The following is a 13,915-nucleotide window of genomic DNA, read 5'->3' as shown; positions in this document are numbered from 1 at the left end:
CCATGCACAGGGTTTTCAGGAAGTGATCTTTATGAAAGAAATTTAATTCCATTATAGATAGTTATGGAATAAATGCCGATTGTTTAGACCTCAACTTTGTTAGCTATAATTCAAATTGTTACACATATACATTAAAAACCAAGTGTTTTACAAGTGATGAATTTATCTGAGCATTTAAGATAATTGTTTAATATGAAATGAAATTAAATGAAATTAAGTTGCTCAAGTTCTAATTTTATCTGATTTTGAATTTTTCAAAAGTATTTAGTATGTTTTAGTTGCTACTTGCAATTAAGATGTTAAAATTATTGGAAGTCTCAACCACAGGCACAGCACTGTGCTGAAAGCAGTGCATTCTGCATGAGTTGTATCAAAAGGACCAAAAAAAAAAAAAGTTTTTTTTCCATTAATGCAAGGAATACATGTTCCTAAATCAAATCTGAACCATTTCAAACATTGATAATTTGTTTTAATCTATGTGTTGGACAAAGCAAATGTAAGGTAGATCTTTTTTAAGGTAAGAATGGTTATTGAAGATGTGAACTATGTTTAATAAAAAACTTCATAATATGCTTAAGACTTTATTTGGACACCTGGAATACACATACAAACTGGCACAGAATGGCTGCCTTTCCTTCTAAATTCTTTTCTGTGGCATTTATGCCATAATAACCAGAAGTTTAGAAAAAGAACTATGACACGATATAAAGGAACAGTTCTTAAATGAAACTGTACTTTCAGTTGAGACACAAAACTTGATTTTTTACACATACTATTTGTAGGTGCTTTAAGATACCTCCATGCCAGAAAGTTGGACCAGTGATTTGTGTCCTTGGCCAATAGTTATTTCTTCTTTTGGGCCTTCTCAGCAGCTTTGGTAACCTTACCACCAGATACATCCTTGGTTTTGACAGCCTTGATGACCCCAACAGCAACAGTTTGCCTCATGTCACGTACAGCAAATCTTCCCAGAGGGGGAAATTCTGTGAAAGTCTCCACGCACATGGGCTTTGAGGGAACCAAATCTATAATAGCAGCATCACCAGACTTGATAAATTTGGGGTTATCTGAAAGATAAAACAAAAATGTTAATACTGAGTATTATAGTTTCCATCCAATAAAATCATACAAAGCTAGAAACTAAATATTTTAGTTTAAGGTAATTTAAATTTTGAACTATCTGGTATTCTAAATGATATTAAGTGCTGAACATTTAATCTGAAACCCAGTGACCTAGGAGTGATTTGAATTTACAGTTCATTGGGGTAGTTTATTTTTATACTGAGGAAACGTTTAATGTAAATGCAGCCATGTATTTCTAAGAAAATATTTACTCTAGCTTAATTACAAAGAAATTAAAGCTATTACCTTCAAGTTTCTTGCCACTACGCCTATCACATTTCTCCTTGATTTCCCTAAACTTGCAAGCAATATGTGCAGTATGACAATCAAGCACTGGAGTGTAGCCATTGGAAATTTGACCAGGGTGGTTTAGGACAATAACTTGGGCAGTAAATTCTTCAGTAGCCTTGGGTGGAGTATCTTTGCTATCCCCAGCAACATAACCACGGCGAAGTTCTTTTACAGACACATTCTTAACATTAAAACCAACATTGTCTCCAGGAAGTGCCTCAGTGAGTGCTTCATGGTGCATTTCAACTGATTTAACTTCAGTGGTGATGTTGACAGGAGCAAAAGTCACAACCATACCAGGTTTTAGAACACCAGTCTCAACTCTGCCAACAGGAACAGTTCCAATACCTAAGTAAATTTAATTAATTTACTAATTAAAATTTTTACTGCTATAACAGTAGGCAAAGGATCTAAATCTACATTAAAGCAAAGTTTTATTTAAAGTTTTATTTTATTTTTTTATTAAAAATAAAAACTTTTAATTGACTTTTTATTCATGAGAAAAAGAATGCATGATTTTAAAGCTTAAAGTTGAGAAATTTCATTATGTTTTTGTTCCAACCTAATACACAAAATGACTATGCAAACTAGCACTCCTTTACAGGAAAGCAATGTGATACAGTAAATATGAGTTTCAAAGTTCAAGAAATGCCTTTGATTTGAGAATGACCAACATTTATTGCTAGTAAAAATTCCCTATAGTTCAGTATTTTGTGAAGGATCTTAGTGATGACAATCATTTGGAAATATTCTCTGGAGAGAATATGGAAAAAGAGGATATTTCTTTAAAAGAAGAAGGTAAGGTCTTATGGTTAGAATTCACTACAAAATTATGAAAGCTAAAATTTTAGCTTTTACTAAAGCCATGATTAGTTAAAGGCTATCTAGTAAAATGCACTGGGTCTGCCAGGAATTGGAAGAAGCATAGAGGAAAATTCTTCCAAGTTGTTTCTAGCTTCAATTTAAAGCTCAGCAAACAATCAAGAGACATCTTCCTTCAACAGTTCTGTGCAGTGGCTCCAGCATGTGTCTCTAGGGACAAGGCAACATTTAAAGAAAAAAGCCAATTACATTTTTGAAGATTCTAAGATGATTTAAGAATCCAATTCATCTTTATATTAAAAGTTTAGTTATAAGGTTTGAGATACATGTTGCCAAACTTGGCAACATGTATCTAGTGATAAGGATGAGCAACTATACCAGATGAAAACAAAGCAATTTAGTTGATTTAACCACAGCCCCCATTAGTTCATGATTAAGGGAATCAAGAATTGATTTTCCAGGTAGCATCTAACCACAAAACCATTTTTGCAAAATAAACCTTAAACCCAAACTTAGTTTATAGGTTTTTCATCTAATGAATAGCAATTACATGGAAAGTCAACCACAAATTAATATGCTCATGCAACAAGAGATTTATCCATACAAGTCAAAAAAATGAATACTATTAACCTACCCTGTGAAAGTAGCTTCAGGAGTATATATTACCAGGAATTACTCAAATTTAACTACAAGGGACATGTTAAGTGCATCTGTTATATTTGTAAAATATATTAGCACCTGTTAAATTGCAAGAAATGTCTTGCTTATCTATGTAAACTCAGAACCACCCATTGTAAAAGAAAGTACTTACCTCCAATTTTGTACACATCCTGCAATGGAAGACGCAGGGGCTTATCAGTAGGTCTTGAAGGTGGTTCCATAGCATCTAGAGCTTGTAAAAGAGTTTTCCCTTCTGATTTGCCACTTTTACGTTCAATTGTCCAGCCTTTGTACCATGACATGTTGGTGCTTGGTTCTAACATGTTATCTCCATTCCAACCAGAGATTGGGACAAATGGAACAGTGGCAGGATTATAACCTATTTTCTTGATATAAGCAGATACTTCTTTTTTTATTTCTTCAAAACGAGACTAAAAGGAAAAAAAAATTAAACCTGAATTCACTTCATTCGAGTAGCAGTAAAACCTGAACTTTTCATTTGAGTACCAATTAGATTTATATCAAATTCTTACCTCACTAAAAGGTGGCTCAGTTGTGTCCATCTTATTAACACCAACAATCATTTGTTTTACACCTAGTGTGTAGGCAAGCAGAGCATGTTCACGAGTTTGTCCATTTTTAGAGATTCCAGCTTCGAACTCTCCAGTTCCAGCAGCAACTATTAGGACAGCACAGTCAGCCTAAGTAATTAATAATTGTCAGTAAATATTACTCGATAATATGCTTGTAACAAGTTAGTTAAAGGATAAATTAACATTAATAAACTATTATTAATAACATTAATAATAGTTTCCACATGCATGACACTAAGTTAAATGCTTTGATAAGTGTCATTATAGCAATGCTTTCTATCTTGATAATTAACTGAGAATTTGTGGAAGTACTGCATCACAGAACAGTAAGTTGATTTTGGCCGATCTATAGTATCAATGCTAAATTAATACCATCAAGGGCAAACATTGTTGATCTTAAAACCTAAAATAACCAATGTTCAGTTAAGATTCAACTTTATCCTTCAACCTACCTATAACATTAAACTGAATTAAGTTATATTGTAGCTTTCCTGAATAGGACCAAAACAGCTGGATTCATTCTAAGTTCAATCCACTTTATAGAATGTGTTTATTATTGCACAACAGAAAATAAGCTTATGAACATTCCAGTTTTTAAAAAGTTTTTTAAGACTATTTTGCTTGTATAACAGTTGGAAAATTTTGCATGGTGACAAATTTTTATATTCGTTATTTCTTGTCCCTTTCAAGATTGACTGCCAGCTCATCTGAGATTATAATTAAAAATGGCATTTTTATCATGAGATAAAAGAAAAAATTAAGTTTAATTGTGGTTTGAATTCATATTTTAAATAGATTCAGGAGTAAAAAATGCATAATTGGGTTACTTTTATTGAAGTTTTTTCACAATTTACTGAAGTACATTTAAAAAAAAAAAAAAAGCCTGGTTATGAACTGCTTTAAAAAAAAAAAAAAAAAAAAAAAAAAAAAAAAAAAAAATGGAATTTATAACAGACAAGCAATATTTGGCTAACCTGAACAACTGAAAAGAGCAAGTTCAAAATTTGATTCTTAATTTGAAAGATTAAAAATTCAGCCACAATAGTGAATCTTTCAAGATGGTAGATTACTTTCTATTTCAGAAAGAAAACTTTATCTTAACAGAAAGATTAGAAACCTTAACTATAGCTTTATAAAAATTGATTTTTCACATCTCAGAAAAAAATTCCGTAAGCAGAACACTGAAATCTGCTAGTCAAAGCTGGTTTAAAATTCAAATAAATTTCTTATACATTTATGTACTTACTTGGGAAGTGCCAGTGATCATGTTCTTAATAAAGTCTCTGTGGCCTGGAGCATCAATGACTGTCACATAGTACTTTTGAGTTTCAAACTTCCAGAGTGTTATGTCAATTGTGATACCACGTTCTCTCTCTGCTTTCAGTTTATCCAAAACCCAGGCATATTTGAAGGAACCTTTTCCCATCTGCATATACAAAAAGAAACATGTAATTACATCAATAAAAATTTTAATTGAAACCAGTTTGTTAAATTAAGCATAAGTTCTCATATAAAGAGAACTATCTTTTTGCTAAAGATATACTATAGCATATGCATGTTCCTTATTGTGTATAAATTTAATATGGTTATATCAACATCTTAAAATCTATACATTCACATAAGTTAGATAACCAAGAATAATCACACAAGGCGATTCAAGTCTTGCATAGCAGATGGGAACCTTCCTCTGCATATAAATATTAAAATCTAGAAAGCTAGAACAGCCTATATTCAAAATTAAATAGATGAAATCAAGAAAAATTATGGTATAGCTCTGAAAGGTTAGACAAATAAGAGTCAGTAATTTAACAAAGGAACTAGATATAATGGCTTGAACAACAGCAGACCAACAATATTTTCAACAATATCTTAAGCTGAAATGAGCTAAGAAATACGAAACATCTAGTTACCTCATTTAGAGCAACCTACCTTTAAAAAAAAAAAAAAAAAAAAAAGTTACTTGACTACAATTTTCTAGAATTAATAAACCACCTTCATAAGCAAAAAAAATCAAAGCTTAGTTTAAAAGAGAAAACCTTTTGCTAAGATAACCTATAGCATCTTCATGTTCCCTGTTGTGTAGTATTTATTTATACTATGGCTTGTACACATGGTTAAATGACAGCAAGATATAATACACAAGTATAGATAAGATCTACATATGATAAAAAAATAAATAAAGTCTACATTCAGGCAAATACAAATATGAAATTTATGACAAGCAGACAGAAGATTAGTCATATTTTAACATTTAGGTTTTTGATCTAGTTGATCACCTCTGGGGATAGGTCAGATATCATTAGTCACCTGGATATGCTGTCAGCTCGCATTTCTGTACTCTATGGTAAATTGTTTGGGTCTCTGTTCCACAGGGACAGTGGGGATTTGGTATCTTACCCCACTTTGAAAGTAAGTCTCAACACATACACCATGGCCATAGTTTGTGTAGTATACTGCTATTAATTAAACTGCCTCCATGAAGTCCAAAGACCAGATTCTTCAGATGCTAAACAGAGCATAATTGTTCTCATTTCCTCCTCAAGGAATATCAAGTCAGTAATGCCACTGACAATGCACTTTTTTATTCACCAACTACCATGGAGAAAAAAAAAAGCTTTCTAGAAGAAGCGAATCTCAGATTCTTTCTGAATCAAATTCAACATGCAAGACAGATTTTATGGAGTTTTTTTTAGATTACTGGGTACTCAAATTAAGGATTTGTATGGACCAGAAGGTAATGTGTACCTATACTACATGCATTTTCAAATAGCTGTGAATTCACATACCATCTGAAGTTAAGTCATGCTTAATGGAGAAACAAGAAATAAATTTAGTTAAAACATTGCTTTTGTCAAAGCATCTGTATATAAAAATATACTAAGCAGGTGCACACAAACTAAATGGCAGGCTGTCCTAATTAGCTTCTGCTATGGTGCAATAAGTTGGGGGGTTCTAGAATTTTCTAGATGCCCAATGGATCCTTATGGAAACCTGGTCCATCAAAACTGCAAGAATTATATAGATGAAATCAAAACTTAAGGTATAACACAAAAAAACTTGTTAAGAACAGACAAATGGGTCAGAAAGTAATTTAAAAGTAACTTGATATATGGTTTCAAAACAGCAGACCTGCAAAAGGCTATAGGTTCGAATCTTGCTGTGGGCATGGATGTTTGCGATTGTGAAAATCTAGCAGTTGTGATTTGTTGCTGTTGATGAATTGAGTAGGTGACCTTCCTCGAGGAGACAATTTTATTAAGGATTTAAGCTGAAATGAGCTAATAAATATCCTCTTCATGTAGTTGCCTCATTCAGAATGACCTACCTTTAATGGGGAAAAAAAATGATTGAAACTACTTACATTAACCTCCAGTGAAAAATTTGGGCCATACCAAAAATCTGCTATCTATTGGCTGCTAACCAAATCCTCTCGACTCCTGTAAACTTATTTACAAGTTACACTGTTAATATCTAGAACTAGTACTTGAGCCATTCAAGCACTGCAAACCAGTGGAACCTCATACAGAATAAATTCTCCAATCCTGGATACTAAGATTGAATCTATAGAATACACAAGTTAGGATGGTTGGAGCATGCTGCTTGCATGTAGCATAGCACATTTGCCTTCCTAATACATGCACTTAGTATTTCTTTGTGCCTATGAATATATGCTTTGGTAACAAGTCTGAAATGTTGCTGATTAGCCAGATTCAATTTTAGGTGTGCATCTCCACTGATCAATTCATGCCTATGCATGAGTTAAGTCATTAAGAAATTGTTAAAACCCATCTTGGTTAAGGTTATACCTAAATTCTTTCTTTAGGCAAGATATTAGGTAGCCATTACTGAATCAAGTCTTTCCAGAAAAACTTTAAATAAATTCAAATGCATACCTGCACAAGATCATAGAAAGAGAAAATAACTAGAAATTAAGCTAATTTAGAAATGCTCAGCATGTCTCCCTAAGAATTTTCTACTGTGGACATATGCTGAAATCAGCACACCCTGAACTGGACTCCATATATATCCTATCTGGATATATATGGAGTCCAGTGAAATTAGTATAAGTATTAAATGATATGCAATCTAATTTATTGCATAGAAAATAATTACTAAATATAAATTAGCATCAATAATTATGTATTTTATAGATTATATAACTGTATAAAACACTCTGATTCCAATCTTCGAGTTTCTTATTCAGTTAATGTGGGATTTAATATCTCCTTAATTTAAATAAAATTATGTATAAAAATTTAATATAAATTAATTTATTTGAAAACATTCAAAAAATTGGAATTTTAACATGGTTCACAAAATATTAGAATGCAAAAATAAATGCACACAAAAATTACATAATTAGTACTTTGTTACATCCTCAGCTTTTATGACTGTTCAACTGTCATTGTTTTGATTACATATATAAAAAAAAAAAATCTGCAGACCAGTAACAGTTCATTTGTCTCTTGGGGCAACTTCTTGGAAGATTTCCTCATAATTCTCAAAACTTCTCAAATGGGGTTTAGATCTGTTTGCCAGCCAAGGAATTACATTGATTTGCCTTTGAGCCATCTAGCAGTTGTCTTGGAAATATAAGCTGAATCTTGCTAAAAAAAAATAAAAATAAATAAAAATGCATAGTTGGTACACTTTAGAGAGACAAATGAACTGTAAAACCTACCTGGATATACCAGGACAGAGGTTGCAAATTTCACTGAATGATTCTTGCTTAAGATGGCAACAGCTATCCCTTGATGACCATGGACATACAACACTTCACTAAAATCAATCACAAAAAAGTACCTCTTTCCAGTTCTCTTGACCCAAGTCTTTGCTTACACCATTGCACTCTAGCTGCCTTTTGCTTGGAAATCATAAGCAGCTTTGTCTTATCTTACAAAATTTAAAATCCAATTTGTGAATGCCGAATATCAGATTTAGACATTCGCATCTAGTTTTTACCATCTATGAAAAGAACTCTTTAGAAGTGGTTTTTCTTCACAATATTTGCAATCTTCTCATCTTTTGATGCCTTTACCTTTTGACTGCTATTGCAGCAATTATTTTGAAAGCTAGTTATTAGAATAGTCAATACTCTACTCACTTGAGAAGATTTCAATCCTTAGCAATTTCACTATGCTTTACATAATCTTATGGTGCAGGACACTAGACAAAATTGAAGGGTTTTTTTTTTTTTTTTTGCTCTGAATAACCTGAGTAAAATACAAAAGGAAAAATCTCAATTTGAGCAAGAATGAAAAGGCAAAAATGCATGTCAGCCACTTTTCAACGAAGTGAAACTAGGAACCATGGAGAGTTCTAATGTGTCTGTTGCTGATGTTCAAGTCAGAAAAAGCCACAAGTAGCACTGCCACTTCACAGCAATTCCCTCAAGTCAACTCCATATGTAGCCTAACTGCTCCCAAAGTTCAGTCGAAATGAGTAAAACAGCAAATTTACACATCAGGTCTACCTGGAGTAATTCACTAATGGTAGGGAGAATACATTATGATTCAATATTTGGTTGCAATTCAGTCTGAATTATCCTGCTTTAGGTACTACTTAAATTACCATCTACATCAGGCCAAATGAAACTTGCAATTAAGGATTTGAATGACTAAACCTCTCAATTAGTCAAATGAAGTAGGTTTTGGAACCTCAGCTGCTATAGTCATGTTCACTACCACCATTATAAAAGAAGTGGACATACATACATTACTGGTAGTTAATTTAATGAGTAATTTATCAGTAATGATTTTCGTGGTACAATGGTTATAAAATACTTACTTCCTGTGCCTCTTTTTCGAACTTCTCAATTGTTCTCTTGTCAATCCCACCACATTTGTAAATGAGATGACCAGTAGTTGTAGATTTCCCGGAATCTACATGTCCAATGACTACGATGTTGATGTGGGTTTTTTCTTTTCCCATATTTGTCGATTAGTTGTATCACAGTAGCAAACAAAGCCTACGAGAAAAAATAAATATAGTTCTCTTTACAAGAGATATTTGAATATTAATACAAATATTACTTTTAAATAGGGTTGCCAAATTATACACTACCCATTACGAAATATTTAATTACTTTTTTTTTCAAGAAGATAAAAAATATGATTCGAAAGCGTTTTTATAGAAGGGGGGGGAGAAAAAATGTTAAGTACTTACAGAGTAATTAACATATGCATAAAACCAAAATGTACAGAATATAAAATAGGACGACTTTGTCCGGGAATAAGAAAAAAATTTCCCTATTAATGAATAATTTAAAACAAGTTTAAATACTCAAAAATTATTATATTTCATAATTTCTTCGCAACGAATCAGAAGTGTACAGGAACAATGGGAAATAATGCTGTAGGGTTGTGCCTCGCTGTCGCATACGCCATTTTCCTCCCCGGTTTAAAGACAAGCTTTTGCCAATGCTATTCCTACTTTCCACCTGGAATTTTTCTCTTAAATTATAAAACTAAACTTCACAATTAATTCCAAAAACATGATCAAACGAAACACATATTTAAAAATTAGCAAAACAATTGAAACAATAGCAGATTACCAAAGATTAGAAAAATAACGTATACTAACCAAAACCGTGCCACGACAAGAAAGAGTTCACAGAAATGGATCACGTGGCTTTATATATGAGTAGGCCCAGAAAACCACTTTAATGACGTCATCATATAAAATTTATTGAAAATTTTCGAAAATTAATATCGGAGATCAAAAGAAATAACAAATCTTATAAAATAAATGAGATATATAATTTTATTCATTCAAATTAGATTATATTTAATTAATTATATAGGTATAGTGCTACTTAATAAAATGCGAATATAAATATCTCTCTAATGCCCTCTAGTGCAAAAGTATATTAGTCTTACACAATTCAACGTCATCAAAGAAAATTTTAATATTTTTTTCCTAAAATATTTAAAGCACACTTGTAGGAAAAGCGATTTTTAAAAAATAAAATGCATTTTGTTTTCAATGATATAAGAAAATTGAATAAGATAATCAATCTCAGTTTGCTTCTGTTTTTCTCATTTTCTAAATTCTTAGATAATCAAACTTTTGAAATTTTCTGTGAAACTGAATAGTAGTCATGGCAGCCCTGGGTAATGTTTGTGCAAATATATATCGATATTTTTCTAGAGGCTCTTCAGCTTTACCAAATCTTTATAACATGAGACATATTATGTTTCCGCATTTGAAGGTAATTCAATAACTAATATTCCTCGTGAAAAATTAACATACAACCAGTCACCCTTATTCTCTAATAATAACTAATATTATTCCAATATAAAATTATGGAGTCAATAATATTCAGATTATTTGACAGTTTTAACTAAATATTATTGACCCTTTATATAAAACTAGTCAAATTTGGAGCGAATTGGTATATATTATTATTATATACGAAATAATTTTCTTCTAACTTTGCATATATAATTAATATACATAATTAATTATATATTAATATAATTAATGTATATAATTAAATTTTTCCTATTTAATTTTCCAAGAAATTAGTATTTCACAAAGATAATCCTCAGAATTCATGTTTAGAAAAATAAGTAATCACAGGTTTAATTTTTATATATTAACCATATTTTGGATGGTTTGATGGGGAGAGGATTATTTGCTGATGATGCTAAGTTAGAAAGAGCAATAAAAAAAAATTATTTGACATAATGTGAATTTTCTCCTTAATTGGACACATTGGTAGTGTGGACAAAGAAAAATAATGATTAATGTTGCACAGTCCTAACTTAATCTTGCCTAGTGTGGCAAAGTAAGTTTGAGCGCAGTTAGTAGTTGGAAGGGGGGCCAATTGTTCGATGCTGTTGGCACACTCTCCTTCGATGAGTCTTTGGACTCCCTGGAGGTGTCTAATAATAATAATAATAAATTTGTACCAAAGAGACTAAAACCTGTATATTCCATATTGAAATGCAATCCCATCAGCATATCATCAGTGGGATTGTATTTTGAGAATAGAAAATAATAGTGCTCTAAATGTTGATAGTGGTCAGTAAATTGAAGTTTGGGAGGCCTGAAGGAATAAAGTTACTATCTTCATCTCTCTCTAAGACATTGATGTGAACTACTGTGTACATCTGTTGCATGGATATCAAGAAGAAAAAGGAGATTGCACGTGACCATAAGGTGCTTGTCTGTGCAGTAGCCAGTCAGGTGAAGAAAGGATATATGTGTGGAACTACAAAACTAGTGATTATGAAAAGCTTAGGAGATAACTGGATACTTTCCTTCATGGTTACATGGTGATCAGAATTCATCATAAAAATTATGGAGACAACTACCATATTGGAGTAAAACTTCATTTTAATATAAACCAAAATAATCACTTGACGTTTTGACCTTCACATTTAGGAGTATACACATATGTACAAAGAAGCAAGCTGCACTACAATCTACATGGTATGCTAAAGTTACATTGATTTAATCAACCGTTAAAACTATTGGCCTGACCTCTGGTGAAAAAAAAAAACTTATTACATTAAAGCTCAAGTCCTGTTATTATTATCTATTTGGTTACAAAAATAAATTAAGCTAGATAGCAATATGTTGACACAAAAGTTACTCATATAAGTATACATAGAAATTAGAACAAACCATTATGGATGGTGGCCAATAAAAGGCAAAATAATTGCTTAGAGTCCTAAAGTCAGGATTTGCTGTAAAACTTAAAGAACTAAGTGGGATTTTCTCAGCCACCTGAACATACAACATGAGCACATACAATTTACTATTGAAATTGAAAATCAGAACTCGCTTTCTTTCCTAGATACACTTCTTCCCTCAGGCAGTTTCTCCTTCACTGTTTACCATAAGCCTACACATACTGGCCAATATATATGCTCATATTACTACCCTTTGAAAAAACTTGGAGTCATTAATACCCTCAAAAACAGAGTATAACAATTTGTTCTAATGAACGAGCTCTTACACAAGAATTACAAATTATTAGCAATACATTTATAACACTATTGCAAAAATACTATCAATAAAATTCTTCATAAAACTTCATCAAAAAATACATACAATACAGATTGCAGTAAAATCATAGCTATCTCATACATTAAAGGGTTATCAAAAAAAAATAAATAGAATTCTACAATTATAATCTTAATACCCTTTTAAGCCACCTATAAAATTAAAAAACATATTCAACTCCTCTAAAGAACCTTCCCCCCCCCCATTGGTTTACCCTGGAGTTTGTATCTATTGCACTTGTAACTTACATTATATTGGTGAAACTGGATATACAATCCCTATCCATAAAAAATAACACAAGCAACACATTAAATTTAATAATTTTGGTGAAGATCACGCTCTTAACACCTTACACCAAATTTATTGGAAAAGTACATTTTCTTTACATCATGCAAAAACTTGGTATGAACAGAAATTTAAAGAAGCCTGTGAAATTTTGATTAACCATCCTAATCTTAACAATAATGGTGGCATAAAAATCCCAAGAATTTGGATGGCACACATTCAGCTCACTTAGTTCCTCAAGTTTTCCAGCAAACCCTGACTTTAGGACTCTAAGCAATTATTTCACCTTTTATTTGCCACCATCCTTACTGGTTTGTCTTAATTTCTATGTATACTTATATAAGTAACTTTTGTGTCAACATATTGCTGTCTAGCTTAATTTATTTTTGTAATAACCAAGTACATAATAAAATTAGTTTAATCCTTTATCCAAGTGTGAGCAAACAAAGTTTGCACCTGAAAGTATCTTCAGGACTGGGGTAAGGTGGTACAAAACCAGGGCAACTTGTTGCAAAGGTGGAGCAAGCTACCAACACTCCTATCTCCGTATCTCCTATAATGCAAAACACATCTCCTTGTGGATATGTCTGATGTTATGCATTAAGGGAAGGGCCACTACCCAGACTAGTTTCAACCTTTATTGAGGTCTCTTCAGTGGGAGCCAGGCCCAAGTGGAGATACCAGGCAGAAGCATTAGCAGGTCATATCCACCTATAGGGAATTGCCAAATGGTGTGCCACCCTTTTTTTTTTTTTAATAAATTACTCTGGATTCAGAGAAAGATGTTGAAAGTTTATTTTTCACTTGGTTAGAGTATAATAAAATTAGTTTAATCCTTTATCCAAGTGTGAGCAAACAAAGTTTGCGCCTGAAAGTATCTTCAGGACTGGGGTAAGGTGGTACAAAACCAGAGCACTCCTTGCAAAGGTGGAGCAAGCTATTGAAATTGATATTGAAATGACCTGCTAATGCTTCTGCCTGGTATCTCCACTTGGGCCTGGCTCCCACTGAAGAGACCTCAATAAAGGTCGAAACTAGTCTGGGTAGTGGCCCTTCCCTTAATGCATAACATTAGACATATCCACAAGGAGATGTGTTTTGCATTATAGGAGATACGGAGATAGGAGTGT

At 32.3% G+C, this 13,915-nt stretch overlaps 2 protein-coding genes across 2 annotated transcripts in view; one reads left to right on the top strand and one right to left on the bottom strand.

Annotated features, from left to right (window-relative positions):
* Nucleotides 1–707: 707 nt before the first annotated feature.
* Nucleotides 708–9,482, bottom strand: LOC150098751 (elongation factor 1-alpha 1). Its single transcript, XM_090404552.1, has 6 exons — nucleotides 9,276–9,482; nucleotides 4,735–4,914; nucleotides 3,429–3,596; nucleotides 3,047–3,326; nucleotides 1,369–1,761; nucleotides 708–1,067 (listed from the first exon to the last, which is right to left on the bottom strand). Exons 1-6 carry the CDS (start codon nucleotides 9,417–9,419, stop codon nucleotides 844–846), a joined length of 1,389 nt encoding a protein of 462 aa, XP_090260678.1. The 5' UTR covers nucleotides 9,420–9,482; the 3' UTR covers nucleotides 708–843.
* An 890-nt stretch (nucleotides 9,483–10,372) lies between these two features.
* The window catches only part of mRpS14 (mitochondrial ribosomal protein S14), a 38,321-nt gene continuing 34,778 nt past the window's right edge, over nucleotides 10,373–13,915 (top strand). Inside the window, exon 1 of the mRNA XM_090405311.1 lies at nucleotides 10,373–10,698. Within this exon, the coding sequence (XP_090261437.1) occupies nucleotides 10,588–10,698 (111 nt within the window). The 5' untranslated portion in view covers nucleotides 10,373–10,587. The remainder of the gene's footprint in view (nucleotides 10,699–13,915) is intronic.

Source organism: Typopeltis vanoorti, chromosome 15 (genome assembly GCF_054136105.1).
Source record: "Typopeltis vanoorti isolate ZY-2024b chromosome 15, IOZ_Tvanoo_1.0, whole genome shotgun sequence".
NCBI lineage: Eukaryota > Metazoa > Arthropoda > Arachnida > Uropygi > Thelyphonidae > Typopeltis > Typopeltis vanoorti.
The sequence above is the reverse complement of the archived record's forward strand: the minus strand, read 5'-3'. Positions and strand labels throughout refer to the sequence as shown.

Excerpts from the sequence above, each read along its gene's own strand:
- LOC150098751 (XM_090404552.1), bottom strand. The coding sequence starts at position 9,419 with ATGGGAAAAGAAAAAACCCACATCAACATCGTAGTCATTGGACATGTA. Across the intron at positions 4,915-9,275 it reads TCGAAAAAGAGGCACAGGAA|ATGGGAAAAGGTTCCTTCAA; the intron begins GTAAGTATTTTA and ends TTGTATATGCAG. Across the intron at positions 3,597-4,734 it reads TGATCACTGGCACTTCCCAA|GCTGACTGTGCTGTCCTAAT; the intron begins GTAAGTACATAA and ends TTAATTACTTAG.